The sequence below is a fragment of the Clarias gariepinus genome, chromosome 27 (genome assembly GCF_024256425.1).
Source record: "Clarias gariepinus isolate MV-2021 ecotype Netherlands chromosome 27, CGAR_prim_01v2, whole genome shotgun sequence".
NCBI lineage: Eukaryota > Metazoa > Chordata > Actinopteri > Siluriformes > Clariidae > Clarias > Clarias gariepinus.
The window spans coordinates 12,361,662-12,377,698 of record NC_071126.1 but is presented as its reverse complement, the minus strand read 5'-3'; the positions used below and the strand labels follow the sequence as shown (position 1 = coordinate 12,377,698).

The 16,037-nt window shown below is 36.8% G+C and overlaps 1 protein-coding gene across 1 annotated transcript in view; it reads right to left on the bottom strand.

Moving 5' to 3' along the window:
• Positions 1-16,037, bottom strand: part of mdga2a (MAM domain containing glycosylphosphatidylinositol anchor 2a) — a 225,656-nt gene that overhangs the window by 28,195 nt on the left and 181,424 nt on the right. Inside the window, exon 10 of the mRNA XM_053489383.1 lies at positions 3,665-3,813. Coding sequence (XP_053345358.1) covers positions 3,665-3,813 — 149 coding nt within the window. The remainder of the gene's footprint in view (positions 1-3,664; positions 3,814-16,037) is intronic.

Genomic DNA, 16,037 nt, shown 5'->3' with positions numbered 1-16,037 from the left:
GAGATTTATAGGAGCTTATTATTTGGCTAAGTTTCTATCTTACGATAGGATCTAAGTCTCTTTAACTGTCCTAATGACGATGTGAGTGGTTTTTCCCCAGACTGTCATCCTGTTTTCTTGATGAGTTGACTCATAAGAGTGATAAGAACTTAGAACAGAGGAATCTGATCGAAGAGAGTACCAGAGGAGTAGGGAAGCGAAAAAAAAAAAAAAACGGTAATCAAAGTGCCTTTGCGGCAATAGCAGTGCCTGAACCAAACAACTCATATCTAATTACTGTGACACCTATCAATCCTGCTCTTCAAACCTTGGATGCTGATATCCTCTCAGGACTGATGGATTGATTGCAGGATGAGGACAAGAGATTGAAAGATGCGAACATTAAGAGGGGCGTGGCCAGTGCAGTCAAGAACCGAAAAAATCAGACCAAAGCATCAGATAGTCAAGGTGATTCTCACTTTATGAGACCTGCATCTAAGTCTTTCAAGTAATTTTACATTCATGCCTGCCTCACACAAGGCAGCCAGAGATAACAGAAAATCATCCATTATGGAGCTGTAAAGCCCAGCAGCCCTCACTATTAATTCAGCGGCTGTGGTGAGGGCAAAATGATAATGATTCTGGGGGAACGGTGAGAACCAGGCTGCACTGGGCTATAAATAGCAGCACATCCCTCCACGTGTGAGGCTTCTGGTTGCCGTGCTACAGCACAGCATTGAGCATTGGGAAGTTGGAGACATTTTATTTATTTACGAAGAGGCTCCTTCCTCCTCACCAGCCCTGCATTCTCATTCATGTTTAATCATTCCAGCCTGTTAGAGGGGAATGGAGTTAGATTTTCACTCCAAAAAAAAAAAGGCTTCAGTTTTACTCCATGAACAAAAAGATGAAAAGAGCTCACCTTACATCATAAAATTTTGAAGAAAAGGCACTGCCTTTTAACAACTACCGACTCAAACGCTGTTGCAACAGTCTGGTCTTAATTGCCCTGCATTGAAACCCCTGAGAGAAACTGACAGCATGCAGATAAGTCTATAAGCGCATGCACTTATAAGTTTTCACTCCAACCAAACAGGGATAAACACTTTGAAAATCAGAGCTTTGACTCACTATTAACTCAATGCAATAACTTATGTTATGATGCCTGGGCCCCTGAGGTACAACCGCCCCCTTATCTATTTCCCACTACAAAGTTCATTCTGGTTCACTGCACTGGTTTTTATGCCAACTATTCTTGTAATATTACAGCTTAATGAACACAAATATTTACCTCCTGATTATTGCCACCCCTGAGAAAAAGTCTTAGATTGAGAACTGCGGGACATTTTTCACATGGAAGTACTTACACAATATCTTGGGTATTCAGCATTTTGAATAAATTAAAAAAGCAATTTAAAAGATCATTCACGTAAAATAATAATATTAGATGAAGTAATTATTGCCAAAGGACAAAATTACATTCATATTTTCTTGTTCCTCTGAGATACAAAACCAGATGAGTCCTCTCTCCTAATCTATCATTAATGCTTATTACTTAAAGCGTTCAATGTTTTATGGCTTGCATTTACTGCATGAGGATAAATGATTTCTAATGTTATTTTGTTTTGCCTTCTAAACATTTTGATCCAGTGGAACAATATTCACAAATACATTCCATACTATGTGATTTACATAATAACACACCCACAACCATAATACAGTACAGTACATCCACACACACACACATACACTTTATCTTCACATTAAATGAAATTTATATACATAGATTAAATAAAAAAAAAAAAAAAGGAATAAGTGTTGTGCAACAAGCTGCAATGTGCCTAAAGATACAATTTACAAAAATGGTTGTAGATGTAACATCAACCTCATTTCCCCTCTCATCTCAGCAACCTCTCAGCATTCAGCATCACCAGTACACTAATCACCGGCCTGAACATATATTGTCTTCTTCAACTGTTTCTCACTGGTTCATGCAAGTCTTCCTTCAAACTACATTAGGAAATACAAGAAAATCTGCCTCATTGGAAGCAAAATATAAATATACGAGGGGTGTCTTAGTACTGCATACATTTTTATATTCTGTATGCATAGGTATATGTACTGTACAAAAACTGCATAGCATGTCAACTTTTAAAATATGCTTGTACTGTCTTTTTTCCATATAAAAAATGTCCACCCTATCTCTCTTACTCAAGTGTCACTGAGGAATGACAAATACAGGTAGAGAGTCTGTACTCTAACCCAGGACTTCAATCACTGTCATGATCATATCAAGAGACAGAAAGACAGAGAACAAGAGAAAGAAAAACATACAGACCAAGAAACTAAGAAACTAGAACTAGTAATTACCGCTGCATTCACTGTCTCGACACTATAGTGGATTGAGCTGATCTGATCAAAATAAGAGAGAAAATCATGGGTTTGAAGGTGCATTTTACAGCACTGCCATTCCAGAGAAATCTTTATTGTTTTTATTTTTAAGCCTCATGAAACTCGTATATCTGAATGTGCTTGCACTGGGGCAAAGAAGGTATGACATCATGCAAAAGTGAAACAAACATTGTTTTATGTGTTAATCAATGTAGACACCAGAAACATTATTTTGACTCGCCATTATGGCAATTAAAGTATTTAATGACATATACTGTTAATAATAATATGGACTGTAAGTAAGGACCAAACCCTTATCATGGGGGCACAATGGCCTACTGATTAGCACTTGTCACCTTGCACCTCCAGGGTGAGGGTTTGATTCCCACCTCAGGTCTACTGTATGTCATGGAGTTTGCTTGTTCTCACCATGCTTATTGGGTTTCCTCTGGGTATTCTGGTTTCCTCCCAAAGTCATGCAGGTTACAGTAGACTAACTGGCATTTCCAAATTGCCTATAGTGTGTGAATGTGAACTGTGAACTTAACCCTTAAAAATCTGCCATAGAAACAACGGATATATCTCAAGGAGGGGAAGTATTCATTATTCTATTTGTCGGACCAAAATACAATTTAAAGCTGCAGTATTTGTTTATAACTCATGGCATATATATATATATATATATATATATAGGGCCATTAGCTTAAAACAACACATCAATCTTCTCAATGCTATTTCTAGTCCATGATATAGTGAACCATTATGAGGATGTGTTTTTATACAGATGCCAAAGGACTTTAAGTCACTCGGGATATGAACATCTGCAAAACGGTGTAAACACAATAAAAATAAGCAGTTTTCACTTGACAGCACATTCCATATTAAAAAAAAAACACCACAAAGGGTAATCCATGCAAATTACATGATTTGAAATTGATCAAGTCGGGGTTTATGCTAGTTATTCTTCTTATGCATAGATGCTCACACACTTGGGAGGATTTTCTCCGGATTTTCATGAATATGAAATTTCTTGGACAAATGCTTGTACAAATGATTTACGAATAAAGTGGTTCATATCCAGGCCCATTAATGATGAATAGCCCATGCCTTGTGTAAAACGGGTGCATTTCACGACAGCTGATTAGCCTTACCTGGCTCGTTAAATAAGCCTGACCTCTCCGTTTTAACATTGTTTTCTCTGATTCATAAAATAGGAATCAAAACTGGGATTTTTATAAAGCTTCTCTGCGACAATATCTGTTTGTAAAAGTGCTATGGATATTTAACTGCCTACCTGGCGTATGCCGAGACGATAAGCCATGATACGGTCCACTGTATCAGGGTTCATCTGGGTCCACTGAAGCTTATAGCCGTAAACACGGGGTCGGTTCTGCCACAGTGGACTGTAGGTGTCGTAGTAGAACTCTGGAGAATAAGCTTTTCCTGCAGGAGCAGAACAAAAACATTTCTTACTCATGCATGCATCAGATAACATACTGGCATTATACAAAAATTGCATACAGAGGAGTTGATAACACGTATCACATGTATTTAATTGATTAGATAAGATAAGATGAGATAAGATAAAACTTTAATAATCCTGGAGATTATAAGGCTGGAAAAGTACTGTAGAATGCAACAATCAAACAAGGTAGAATGCAGCAACCGGTAGCAATAGTGTAGCAGAAACTAGATTCTGATTTTCTGAAGTTACATAGGAACAATAATGAGTAATATTGCACACGATTGTGCTGAATGATATTACATACTCTATGATATTGTTAAGTGATATTGCTATATGATATTGCATATGTTTTTGCTAGAATCTGCACATGAAGAAGCTTGTGTTAAATCCTAAGCAATATAATGTTAATAAACACTCTTAAGGTCCAAAAAAAATCAACAGTTTTTGTTAATTGTTTTTTATTTTATTATTATTATCATTATTATTATAATTAATTTACATTTAAGAATTATTGCTTTAAGAACTGAAATTTTGCAGGAATAATAAAAATACTTGTTTGTGTCAGTGGAAGGCCAAGCCAAGCGATTTTCCTTTTTTTTTTGTGAATTTGTATTTTTATTTTTTTGCATTTTGTGCAAAAATTAGTGAAGACATACAGTAGCACAATGGGTCGCAAGAATATTGTCAAGGACAATTTTTTTTATTTATTTTTAAATGTAAATGTTTTTCTAAATGTTTTTATTGTTTTTATATGCAGAATATGATTGGAGTGTTGGAAATTAATAATATTGGTAGAACGGATTATCTGCATTTGCATATGAAAATGCGCTTCACAATACAAAATTTCACCTTAAAAACTCGGCTCCAGAATGGATTTAATTTGCATGCCGAGATACCACTGTATGTACAACATAGTGGAAAATCCAGCCAAGTGTACCCAGCCAAAAAGCTTCTCGTTGTGTTGAATTAACATCCTACAGGGCTTACATACCATAGGTCCAATCGGACTCACATGAATTTTCAAAGCGCTAAATTAACACTCTGGATTTTACTGTGTATTCCCTGCGTCCACTTAATACTGGAGCATGGAATTAAATGAAAACTACCAAGCAACAGTATCTTACTTCATTTATTTACAAAGGTCATTTGCAAGCCAAGTAAATGATGTGAATGGCCTCAGGTTAAAGTCTTAATCAAAATTTCATTTAAACCATTATTATGAAGCACTATGTAGACCTTCTAAGTGTCATGCCACTGATTAAAAAAAAACAAAAAAACGTTGTAAATAAGCAGAGGAAACATGCAATGTGCCTAAAGCAGGTGTGCTTTTTGATTGATGTTTTGAAAGTTGGTCAGTTTATGAACCAACATAAAAGGCAGCTGCTCCCCAGCCAACGTCATATCACGATTGACAAAACATCAGCTTCAGCATCATCAAACATCTCAGTCTCATCTGTTAATATCCAGAACATTACAGTTGATGACTCGGTCCAAGCTTTCCTGAGAGTTATTGTGTTCATGACAGGTGCTGACGAAACCACAGACAGAGCTGTAAGGGAAGCGAGTGTGGCTATTGACATGGAAGGATGTGAAGTTGCTGATCTCTGCAAGCAGCCTCATAAACCTGCCAGTGGTGTTTATGTCAGCCATGACTTATTAAGAGGCTGTGGTGGCCCAGACACTTTTTTAATGATCTGCAGATTTAGCCCTGCAGGCTGGGAGGAGGGCCATTGCAATCCCATCAGGAACCTGCCTAAGCACATCCCAAATGGCACAACAAAACATTGAAAAAGAGGGAAAGGGAGAGGGTCGGAGATAAAAGGGGAAAGGAGAGCACCAAATGAGAACAGATTTATTAAGTTATGACCACATTTTGTGCCTCCTGAAGTAGAGTGAAACAACAGCTTTCTGTACTTATAAAAGCGTCTCTTGCTCTGTGCTGTTTTTTTTCTTTTTTCATTGTACGCAACATGTACGTTACGACCACTTAAAATCAACAGATTTATTCAGTTTATAGGTCTTGGTTCTGCTGGCAAGACACCTGGACATCTGGAGAATGCCCAGAATGGCTCTGTCAGCTTGAGCACTTTACAACCATGGTGAGTCGAAAAGCATCTTAGAAGACACGGCACAACAAACCGTTAGGCAGATGGGCTACAGCATCAGAAAACCACATGGACCCCCAGTCCTGTCAGCCAAGAACAGAAATCTGAAGCTACAGCGCGGGCACGGGCTAACCGAAACTGTACAGTTGAAGAATGAATTTCGGCTGCAACGTACAGAGTACGCGGTCTGAATTTGGCATCGGTAGCATGAATCTGTGGACACAACCTGTCTTGTGTAACATTTTAAACTGCTGCTGGTGGTGTAATGGTGTGTGGAATGTTTTGACACTCATTGAGGCCGTTGAATACTAATTAAGCAAGGTTTGCATCGCACAGCTTATTTGAGTATTGTTGTTAACAATGAGAATCATCAAAAAAATATTTCATAATGGGTAATGCTGCAAGTCAGCTATATCTATAAACATGCCAATGACTTTATTACAGGTACAGTACACACCTTTATTAATGTCTGTATAAACACTTTAAAGATATGTGATGAGCAATTTGCTTCAAAGAAATGCACATGTGAAATCTACAGTATTTGAACAAGACATTCATTATGCACAATATTCTTTTTATATAATACATTTTAGCCAGTTTGGAAAAATAAATAAACTAAACTCAAACAAATATAACAAAATGCAACCATGATTAAGAAAATCGATGACTACTAACATAGTTGGAAGGAATGTTAGAAACAGATAAAAGCAAACCAAAATAAGACAAACAAACAAACAAAAAGATCAGAGAGAGATCAAGGTATCCTATTTGTAAAGTATTGTATGTAATACTAATAGTCTCTCGTTTTTTTTTTGTTTTTTTTTTTACTTTTATGAAATTTTTGTTTTTGAAACTTGCCCTGGACTTTAGTTCCCATCATGCACTTCACCATTGTTACAATTAAATTCACCTGAACTGCATTAAGTTTATTATCCTGTCTATTTAAAGTCAGTGTTTCAGTTAGGTCTTGTGTTAAGTGAAAAAAAAATATAAAAATAAATTCCCAGCATGCACGTTCCAGACTGAAGTACTAATAAGACACACCTGATGTCCAATCTGCAGATCACTGCGAAGTACACACTCTTGTGGGTTTACTCCAGACAGAATGCATACATTATAATATCCCAAGGTAACAGTTGTATCCTACCATGTTATATGTTAAGCTACAAACCAGTAAACTGAGTATAGAATGAATGACTTTGTGACTCAAGTGCCTTTAAATATTACTGTTTCCTTGTGTATAAATCCTGCATTGAACTTTGCCTATGTTTTTGCCTAGCCTGAGATATTCCATTTTCTGGTCGCCTGTCCTTTGCCCGTGACCAATACTGTTCTTGTGATACCCGTGCTGAATTCGTCTGCTCTTTTTTCTCTTATTTTTTTTAGTTCCAAGTAAATGCTTAATTTCTTCTAAATATTAATTAGACAAATATATAATTAATCAAATGCTCAAACAGCTTAGCATTCCTTAAGGCACTGAATATATTAGCAAGTTAAAATTGCATGGTTAACTTTTAAAGAAGTCCTATTATGCAAAGTTCACTTTTTTGGATGGCCTCCAGTCTGCAGGCACAAACAAAAAAAAAACATATAAGAGAATTTCTCCTTTTTGTCCATTTTCATATTGCCTGAGGTTAAAAAAAAAAAAAAGCCAATTTGATTTCCTCCTAATGTGATCTCGAATACTGTAAGAAGATACCCTTCCCTGGCTTGCTACTCAACTCCACATCAGCTCTGCTGTTCTCTGGCGAGACATGTCTCAGCAGTCGCTCAATTACTGTACATTAACAGTGACACCGCTGAACCAGTGACCTCTGAAACCAATGTTAAAATGTTAAAGAAATAGTAAAATGTCTAAACTTAAAATCAGATTGTATCTTTTCAAATATCACAGCTTTCAGCTATATGTAATTTCAGTATTTGTAATATCAAATGTAATAATAAAACTACTAATAGTTTCATTCTTTTCAGAAATCCAGAAATATCTGATTTTTAAAGAGGCCAGAAATTGTTGGATTGTCCAAGGGACAAACAGCAAAGCATTCTTGAAATCCTTATTTAATAGGTGCAAGGTCAGGAGTCACGTCCTGGTCAACCTGGGCCTTCTGAAACACATTTTTATGCAGTTTGAAGCTCTCTCATTGTATGCCTCAGTAAGTTGTTTCTATTTAAGCTGCTAAAGTAAAGTACGTCAACTAAGTATTAAGAAATGTATTAATAGCTAAACCATTGCTGTTCAAATCCAGTCTCGGAGGGCCAGTATACAGCACAGCGTGATTCATGTAATCTGGTAATAACCAGGGTTTGTTGCCGTGTTTAACTGTTGGTTGGTTACAAACTGTGCTGGGCTCTCAAGAATGGATTTAAACAGATCTGAGCTAAATATTACTTGCTTCGCAAATAAATCTTAGTGCATAAAGATTTATTTGCGAAGCAAATAACTTATAATCATGAAACTATAATCATGAAACTATGGTGGCTAACTGCAGTGACCTATGCCTTCCGGTCGTTGTTCAATACATTACATTTAGGCATTTGGCAGACACGCTTATCAGGAGTGACTTACATTTTTCTCTTTATTATACTGTACATCTGAGCAGTTTTAGGGCCTTGCTCAAGGGTCCAACAGAGACAACTTATGGCCAGGATGGTGCTGGGATTTGAACCTGAGACCTTCTGAACCAATGTCTTACTGAACCAATGTAGTCCAATGTCTTACCCACTCAGCCTACATCAAACGTCTTTGGATTATGTGGGTAAAAAGACACCCCAAAGCACATGTGCCAACCACGGGGAGATTTAAAGCCCCAACCCTTGAGGCATGGGCGTATACAGACAGTATGCATACAGTATGATAACCAAAGGTAACAGTTGTATGCTACCATATATGTTAAGCCACAAACCAGTGAACTGGGAATAGAATGAAGGACTTAGTGTATGGATTGCGCATTGTCTGATTCTTTATAGAATTAAATGATTTTTTTTTTCTATTTTAGAGAGGAGTTACAAGTAAAATTAACAAGTAAACATCAACACCGTCAACAACAACAGAACCATCAAAAATATTTAAACACCAAAGGCTAAAACTAGAGCAATGTGCATTGTGTTAGCCTGGCAGAGCGAATTAATAGCTTCTTTAACTCAGCTCTGCAGACTTCACAACCGAGCATCTCAGCATTTCTGATTAAGCCTCTGCTATAGTTTGGCTTGATCTCAGGCCTGTGTATACAGAGTCTGGCCTCTTGCATGGTCTAGTAATCAGATTTCCTGAGTGCTTTTTGATCTTGGTTTTAGCAACTGACTGTGGCACATCTCATACGTCTCGGCTGCCTTAGTCTTTCTGATGTCAAACGAGGACGAATGAAGGAGGAAAAGAGCAGTTGTGAGCGGAAGAATCTACAGCTCAGAAAGTAGAATTTAAAGTCAATCTCCTGATAAGGCAAAGGAAAATTGGCAAAATATAAAATACAAAAAAAATAAAATTATGATTTGTGCACTCAGACTTTTAGTCCTCAATGTATAAAAAAAAACCCACCAAGGTTATCATTTTAAACATCTTAGTGTGATCTTTAAGTACTTCTAATGCAGATTATACTGTCTGATATATCCCTTTCCTTTAAACGTCCACATGCAGCAAACATAACATTGGTTTAATACAACTCCTTCCCCCCCAGCTCACTTACTGTGAGTACAAAACAGGAGCCATTATACCTACAGCGAACAGGAGCGAAGCTCCTCTTGGGAAGCATCGCTTACAAACTGGGCCAGATTTTAGGGCTAATCAGTAGCTGGAGTAGACTAACCTCCCTGGAGTTTGCAGGCTCTGCTAACTCTGGCAGCTGCCTTTGTGTCCAGATGGCAGGGAAGGCAGAGCACAGGGAGAGGAGTGAGCTGCTGAACGATGGCAAGTCAGCTCTCCACCTTACCATGGCAAGAAAATAGACACAGGCTGCTGAGATCTGCTTCAGGCTTTACCTACAGCTCACGGGAAGGCAGCTCTGATTTATGCCAACCAGTGCAGAGAGGTCCATGTATTCAGCCCTTAAAGCCAAACAGTACTGGAGGAGAAGAGGCTTCAGTGGCGCCAAGATCAGGCAACAAATGCAGACTGAGCCTGACAGCCAGAGTCCCCTCGGCTCCTTTGAGCTCTCAGATGACTGCTCTGGCCATCAATCCATATCTCTTTCTGTCATGTAACATTGGTGTAGAAGCTGTGATGGACTCTAAATGGCCATGAATCTACTCCTTCTTTAAGTTAAGCATGCTTCATTTCAGCAGCAGTGGCCAAGGTGGTATAAAATGAATAGTTTTTCCAATGCCCCCAGCTATTTCTTCTCCCTAACCATCATGTGTCGTTTAACATTAAGACCCGCATGCACACCTTATGAACATATTCCCTATCCAGTCTTTTTTGTGTGGCTAAATGTGCATTTCTTTCCATTTCGTTCTATCAATTACCTGGTCCTTGATATAAGGGAGGCAAACTGACAAAACTAATTTGCGAGTCTGAATGAAATGGAAAATTAAATAACTTTGCTTCAGGACAAATAAGTAAGTTTGAAGAGCAAAGAATCCATAGAGAAAGGCTATGGTTGTTGCATTCATTTTTCAACCAACTTATTATAAGTATATTTATTACTGTAAATGACAGAAATCTTTATAAGTGTAACAGATGTACTTAAGCACGGCTCTGTCATAGTACAAAAAGAACTGCCCTAGAGTGACATCCCATCACAAAATTTCCTTAACAGTTCTATTTTTCTAAATAAAAAGTTCTACTTGAAAACGTATGTAAAAGCATTATCTCTTCTTGCACTCTACATTATATAGAAACATTAAGGGTTTCCCCTTAAGGGACAAACCAAAGATCTAGCCAGAGTGCTAGATTTACAACCCAATATCACAGTCTTAATATTTGATGATACAAATATCCAACCCCGGAACAGCAAACAACGTGACAACAAACACTGAGACAACCAGATTTGTTTGAGGATGTATGTTAGGTACCTTCCGTTTTTTTTCCCCGAATGTTCTCAGAGACTAAGATTAGAAACCCACAGTCCAAAGAAATGCAGATTATGTTAATTGGCATTCCCACATTTCCTGTAGTAAGTAAATGTGCATGTGAATGTTGTCTGGAGGTCCTACCACAGTCATAAAAATGGGAATAAATACAGTGGTTACCACTGGCCTCCATGGTCCCTATTGGAACTTTTCAAACTAAGGTCTCTAGTATGTAAGTAGGTTACCTCAAAAACATATGTGAAAGATTTTTTTTTTTTTTACTCTTTAACCCCCCTCCCCCCAATACCACCCAAACATCTACCATGGATCCAGCCTCCTAAGATCTAAAATTAAGGAGTTAGCATTAGTAAGGTCTTATATACTTCACTGTCAAGCAAGTTAGCATTCTGCTGTAAGGAACTCAAGTTATAACTCTATAAATGCAAAAATTGGCTCATAATTTATGAAAATGGCCCAGAGTGCCTTCACTGTCCTTGAATTATCTGGAGATACATATCTACTTGATTCATTATATAAACCAAGTCTTTTCAACTATTTAAAGCTTAAATAAATTGCAAGTCCTATCATAGCTAAGGCTGACTACTTCATTCTCCTGACCAGTAATAAATTACGCCATCCTGCAAAAGTGCTTAAAACGCATGCAATATTTATTCTGGTTTCCCTGGGTTTTTGGTCATAATATATTTTTTTTTCTGTATGAATGTTTTCGGTTCATGCTCACCAATGCTTGCCCCAAAATAAGAACGAAATGATGGACCAAACAGGACCAGTTTTTAGAGTCAGCGTTTTATCCTACTGTAAGTCATGTGTCTTATACTGGGGATAAACAGTCCATTCCTGCATACACTTTAAATCGTTGACCTGTTTGCCTTTTGGAGACAGACCAAAACCAGAATTTATAATTACTGCTGTAACCGTAAGTGGTGCCATAACTGCAGTGTTCCTTTCGGCCATAACAGAAACTAACCCGTAGAAGTGTGCAATAGTTTCGACTGTTTTGACATTTGAAGCAATGTTTATAAAAATCTACGACGTAAGGTATAACAGGATAAAAAGCTCTGCAAGTGAATTCACCGGAGTTGTAAAGTTGCACAGACAGACTGCTAGAAACACTATGGCCAGGTCGGTCCTACCCTGGGTTGCATCAGCCAGGACATGCAGTCCTCTAGACGCCCCCTCACTCCACCCCCATGGCAGACATACCTGGTTGGACGCACAGTGAGATAGCAGCAGCTAGGGGCTGTCTAGGGAGGTGCACAAGCTCGAGGACATACTGTAAAGTCATTCATTTTTCAATAGCGAGGTCAAGTGCAAACAAATGTCAAACTGCAACCACTGCCAGTTACAGCAACCAAGCTGAAATGCAGACTTTCAGTACCAATGGCCGAAACCATAATTAGCCTGAATAACACAGACGTGATTACGAATGCAATAGAAACTGGATGAAAACTATATAATTACGTCCCTTTACGCACAAAAAACAACAACAAAATTTCGAAAGCTTCTTGTGGCAAGTTGGTGACTGCGTTATTATAAATTTAATGCAACACCACAGTTAAAGCATATTATATCATTCCAAATAGGACATTTGGAGGCTAAAAACACAAGAAAAAAAATCAAGCATATATTCACATCATTCCATTATTATTTTAGCCAAATAAGTTACAGGTTACCAGAAATTAGGGTAATGTATTACGTGAACTTTGAAAGCTCACACTGCCTAATCACATGGTTCATAACAGTTTATTCACTCAAATAATAGTGATCTGTAATATTCTTTTCCTATTATACAGTATGAGAGAATATGTTATCAGTATATTAAAAATATTATTAAAGGATTATGTACCTGGAGTACTACGACACAAAAGTGATTGCATAGTTGAAAAAAAAGAGTTTAGTTGTATTTAGTTAGCAAAAAGTTAATGATTTATGATGTAGTGTAATGGCATTAATGATTAACATAAAAAGGGTGTAAGAAATGCGACGAGTCTTGACAGAAATTACAGTTATAATGATTTTAAACCATAATTGGTTTAGAAAATAAATAAATAAATAAAGAATCCATGCACAGCAGATTTCAAATGTCACAACTCTTGTTGTAGTGCTTTTTATACATCATTGCAGAATTGTGCAATTTTGCCTATAAGTAAAACGTGGCTTATACCCATCAAAATCCAAAAATAGTTACCACACACACACACACACACACACACACACAGCATGAAGCGATGTATAATCTTTCTATGGTAATGCAGGTATTAAAGAAGATCACTGCCCTGTTGTACAGTAGTTCATCAAAGCAATGGATTAATACAGTATTTCTGACAAAAGTAGGTCACATTGGTTTTAAAATAGCATTGTGTAAGAAATATGCACAAAGCAAATGCATGCAGCATCAATAAATTCTGTTATATTACTCACAACATAATAATATTATTATTATTATAACATTTACTATTTTATATATACTGTATGTATGTATGTATGTATGTGTATATATATATATATATATATATATATATATATATATATAGAGAGAGAGAGAGAGAGAGAATATATACAGTTGATATATAGTAATGAGTAGTATTGGACACATTTATGTATTTCTAAAATATTTTCATTTGCTACAGTTTATTTCTGTTTACACTTTACGGTGTTCATAATACATACTAGTACATACAGGATCTTCACCCAGTTGTGGAGGGCCAGTGTCCAACACAGCTTGTAATTCACCAACACACACACACACACACACACTCCACCTGGTAATTAACAGATTAGTTGAATCAGCTGTGTTTGAACAGAGGAATCACAAAACTGGGTCAGACACTGGCCCTCCATGAGTTGAAGATCCCTGTAGTACACACCTAATGATACAATTATTTCTTAAAGGATTCCAAAGGTAAATGAATATGAAGGTGCAAACAGTCAATGATTTCAGACTCACGGAATTCAAACAGCAGAGGCAACAGAGAGCATTATTTTATATGTATGTGTAGTGTCTGTTCAGACTGACTGTTTGGAAAGTCATTACACTGTATATGTGGGTAATTTAATAGTATGTGGTAAAAAGTTGTAGTACATCATTAAACAGCATGCAGAAGAAATAACATATCAGCTTAACGCTAAGATTTTCCATACTCGCTACCAGTCAAACGTTTGGCGCACTGTCTACATTCATGGTCTTTCTTGATTTAAATTTACATCACAATACAGTCTAAAACAATCCTGAGGTTATCCTAAAAAAATATGAGATATGTCCTTTACTTATGCTCTGTAAAGCCTTCATAATGGCTCTAATAAACTTTTAGTCTGCAGCAGAGGGAAGTTTTGCTCTTGCTTTCCTGGGAAGGTCTTCATGAGAGCCAGTTTCATTATGGTACTTGATGGGTTTTGCAAATGCACTTGACAATACGGTTCGTGCAAGTGCTCCAGAACATCTGACCTATGTGTCTTACAATAACAACTGACTGCTGTTGTTGTTGTTATTTAATTACTTTATGCCATATGTTTTATTTCATAGTTTTGAAATAATTCAGTATTGTTCTAGAATATAGAAAATCTACGTAAATAAATCCATATAAAATAAATCCAAATATTTCTAACGGGGATTTGTTCGTCTACTTAGCTTAATTTACATTTCATAATTTTCATACATTTTTCATTTCTTTATTGTTCAGAATTTTATTCCTTGTTTTCATTAATAGTAGAAGTGGCTCCCTCAGAGAGCACGTATTATTTTTGTAAACGTGAAAAATTTGGCGATTACAGTAATGTGGGTTATACCAGTGCTCTCCCCACTGTGAATGGTGTGCTATTATTTTTTAAGAAATATGCTTGATGGGATCTGTTATTGTTATGTTTGGCACAAAAGCTCTTCAAAAGACGCCTAAAATCACTGCAAAAATAACTCTATAGACTATAATGGGGTTCTTACAGTGGACACACATTGATTTGGCAAAACAACTACCTCCATATCTCTCTCGCTGATGCTCTCACAATTTTGAACTCACTCCCACAAAGCTTATAACAAAATAGAGCCAGGTCTCCTACTTTCTTCCTCAAATGGAGAAGCTTTGACACACCATTTGGGAGCCATCAAGGTTTGTTTGGTATATGACAAAAAAACGGATTTCCACATTTATTCTGCACCCTGGTGTCGGTTACGGTTACATTCTCAGCGTGTGAGTTACACACAGCCACAGGCGTTCCTAAAACAACTGGGCCAAACCATGACCACTCCCCTCACACACACACACACACACACACACACACACACACACAGGAGAAGTGCATGGCCAGATTTTAGGGACCCCATGGTCTACAAAGAAACTTCTCATTTGGCATACCTGGGCCCCCCCAAAAAAAAACTATGCACTCCTACAATGTATCAGTCCTTCATTGCTTTTTAATAATAATAATAAAAAAAAGAGAAAACTGCTTTTTTATATTTGTTCCAACTGCATATAAACCAACATGGCAGCAGCTGCAGAGAACATTTAGTGGTGAAACTTTTACACATTCGGAGTTAAAGCTGCTAATGGGGACAACGAGCTTCAACCTTAACACAACCATAACAGCTTCACTTTCTACAAAATTATTATTATAAACAAATACGTTACAGAAAACACTTTAAAAAAAATATTCTTTACAAATTAAATAGTAAAATATAAAGTGTTAATATAAAGTATAATAAAGTGATATTATAAATCCATTATAATGAATCTAAATAAAAATAAAATAAAATAATAAATAATTATAATTATTATATTGACACCTAAAATTCCTAATTTTACCTTAATTCTAACAAATCTGTGAAATAAATTTAGGCAAGACAAGTTTTACCAACAACAGCATACTTATTTCAGAGTGGCAGATCATCACGGCAAAAAGATCTTGTTAAAATCTTGATTGCTTTGCCGTGGTCCAAAGGTTATTACAAGCAGTAACAAGGTGGCATAAGGTGGAGGACTTACTGGAGGACTTACTAACCCTTTGCATGGCACCGCTGCACACCAACACTTTAAACTTTTGGGAATTTTTGGTATTTTCTATATGTAAATTATTATCAA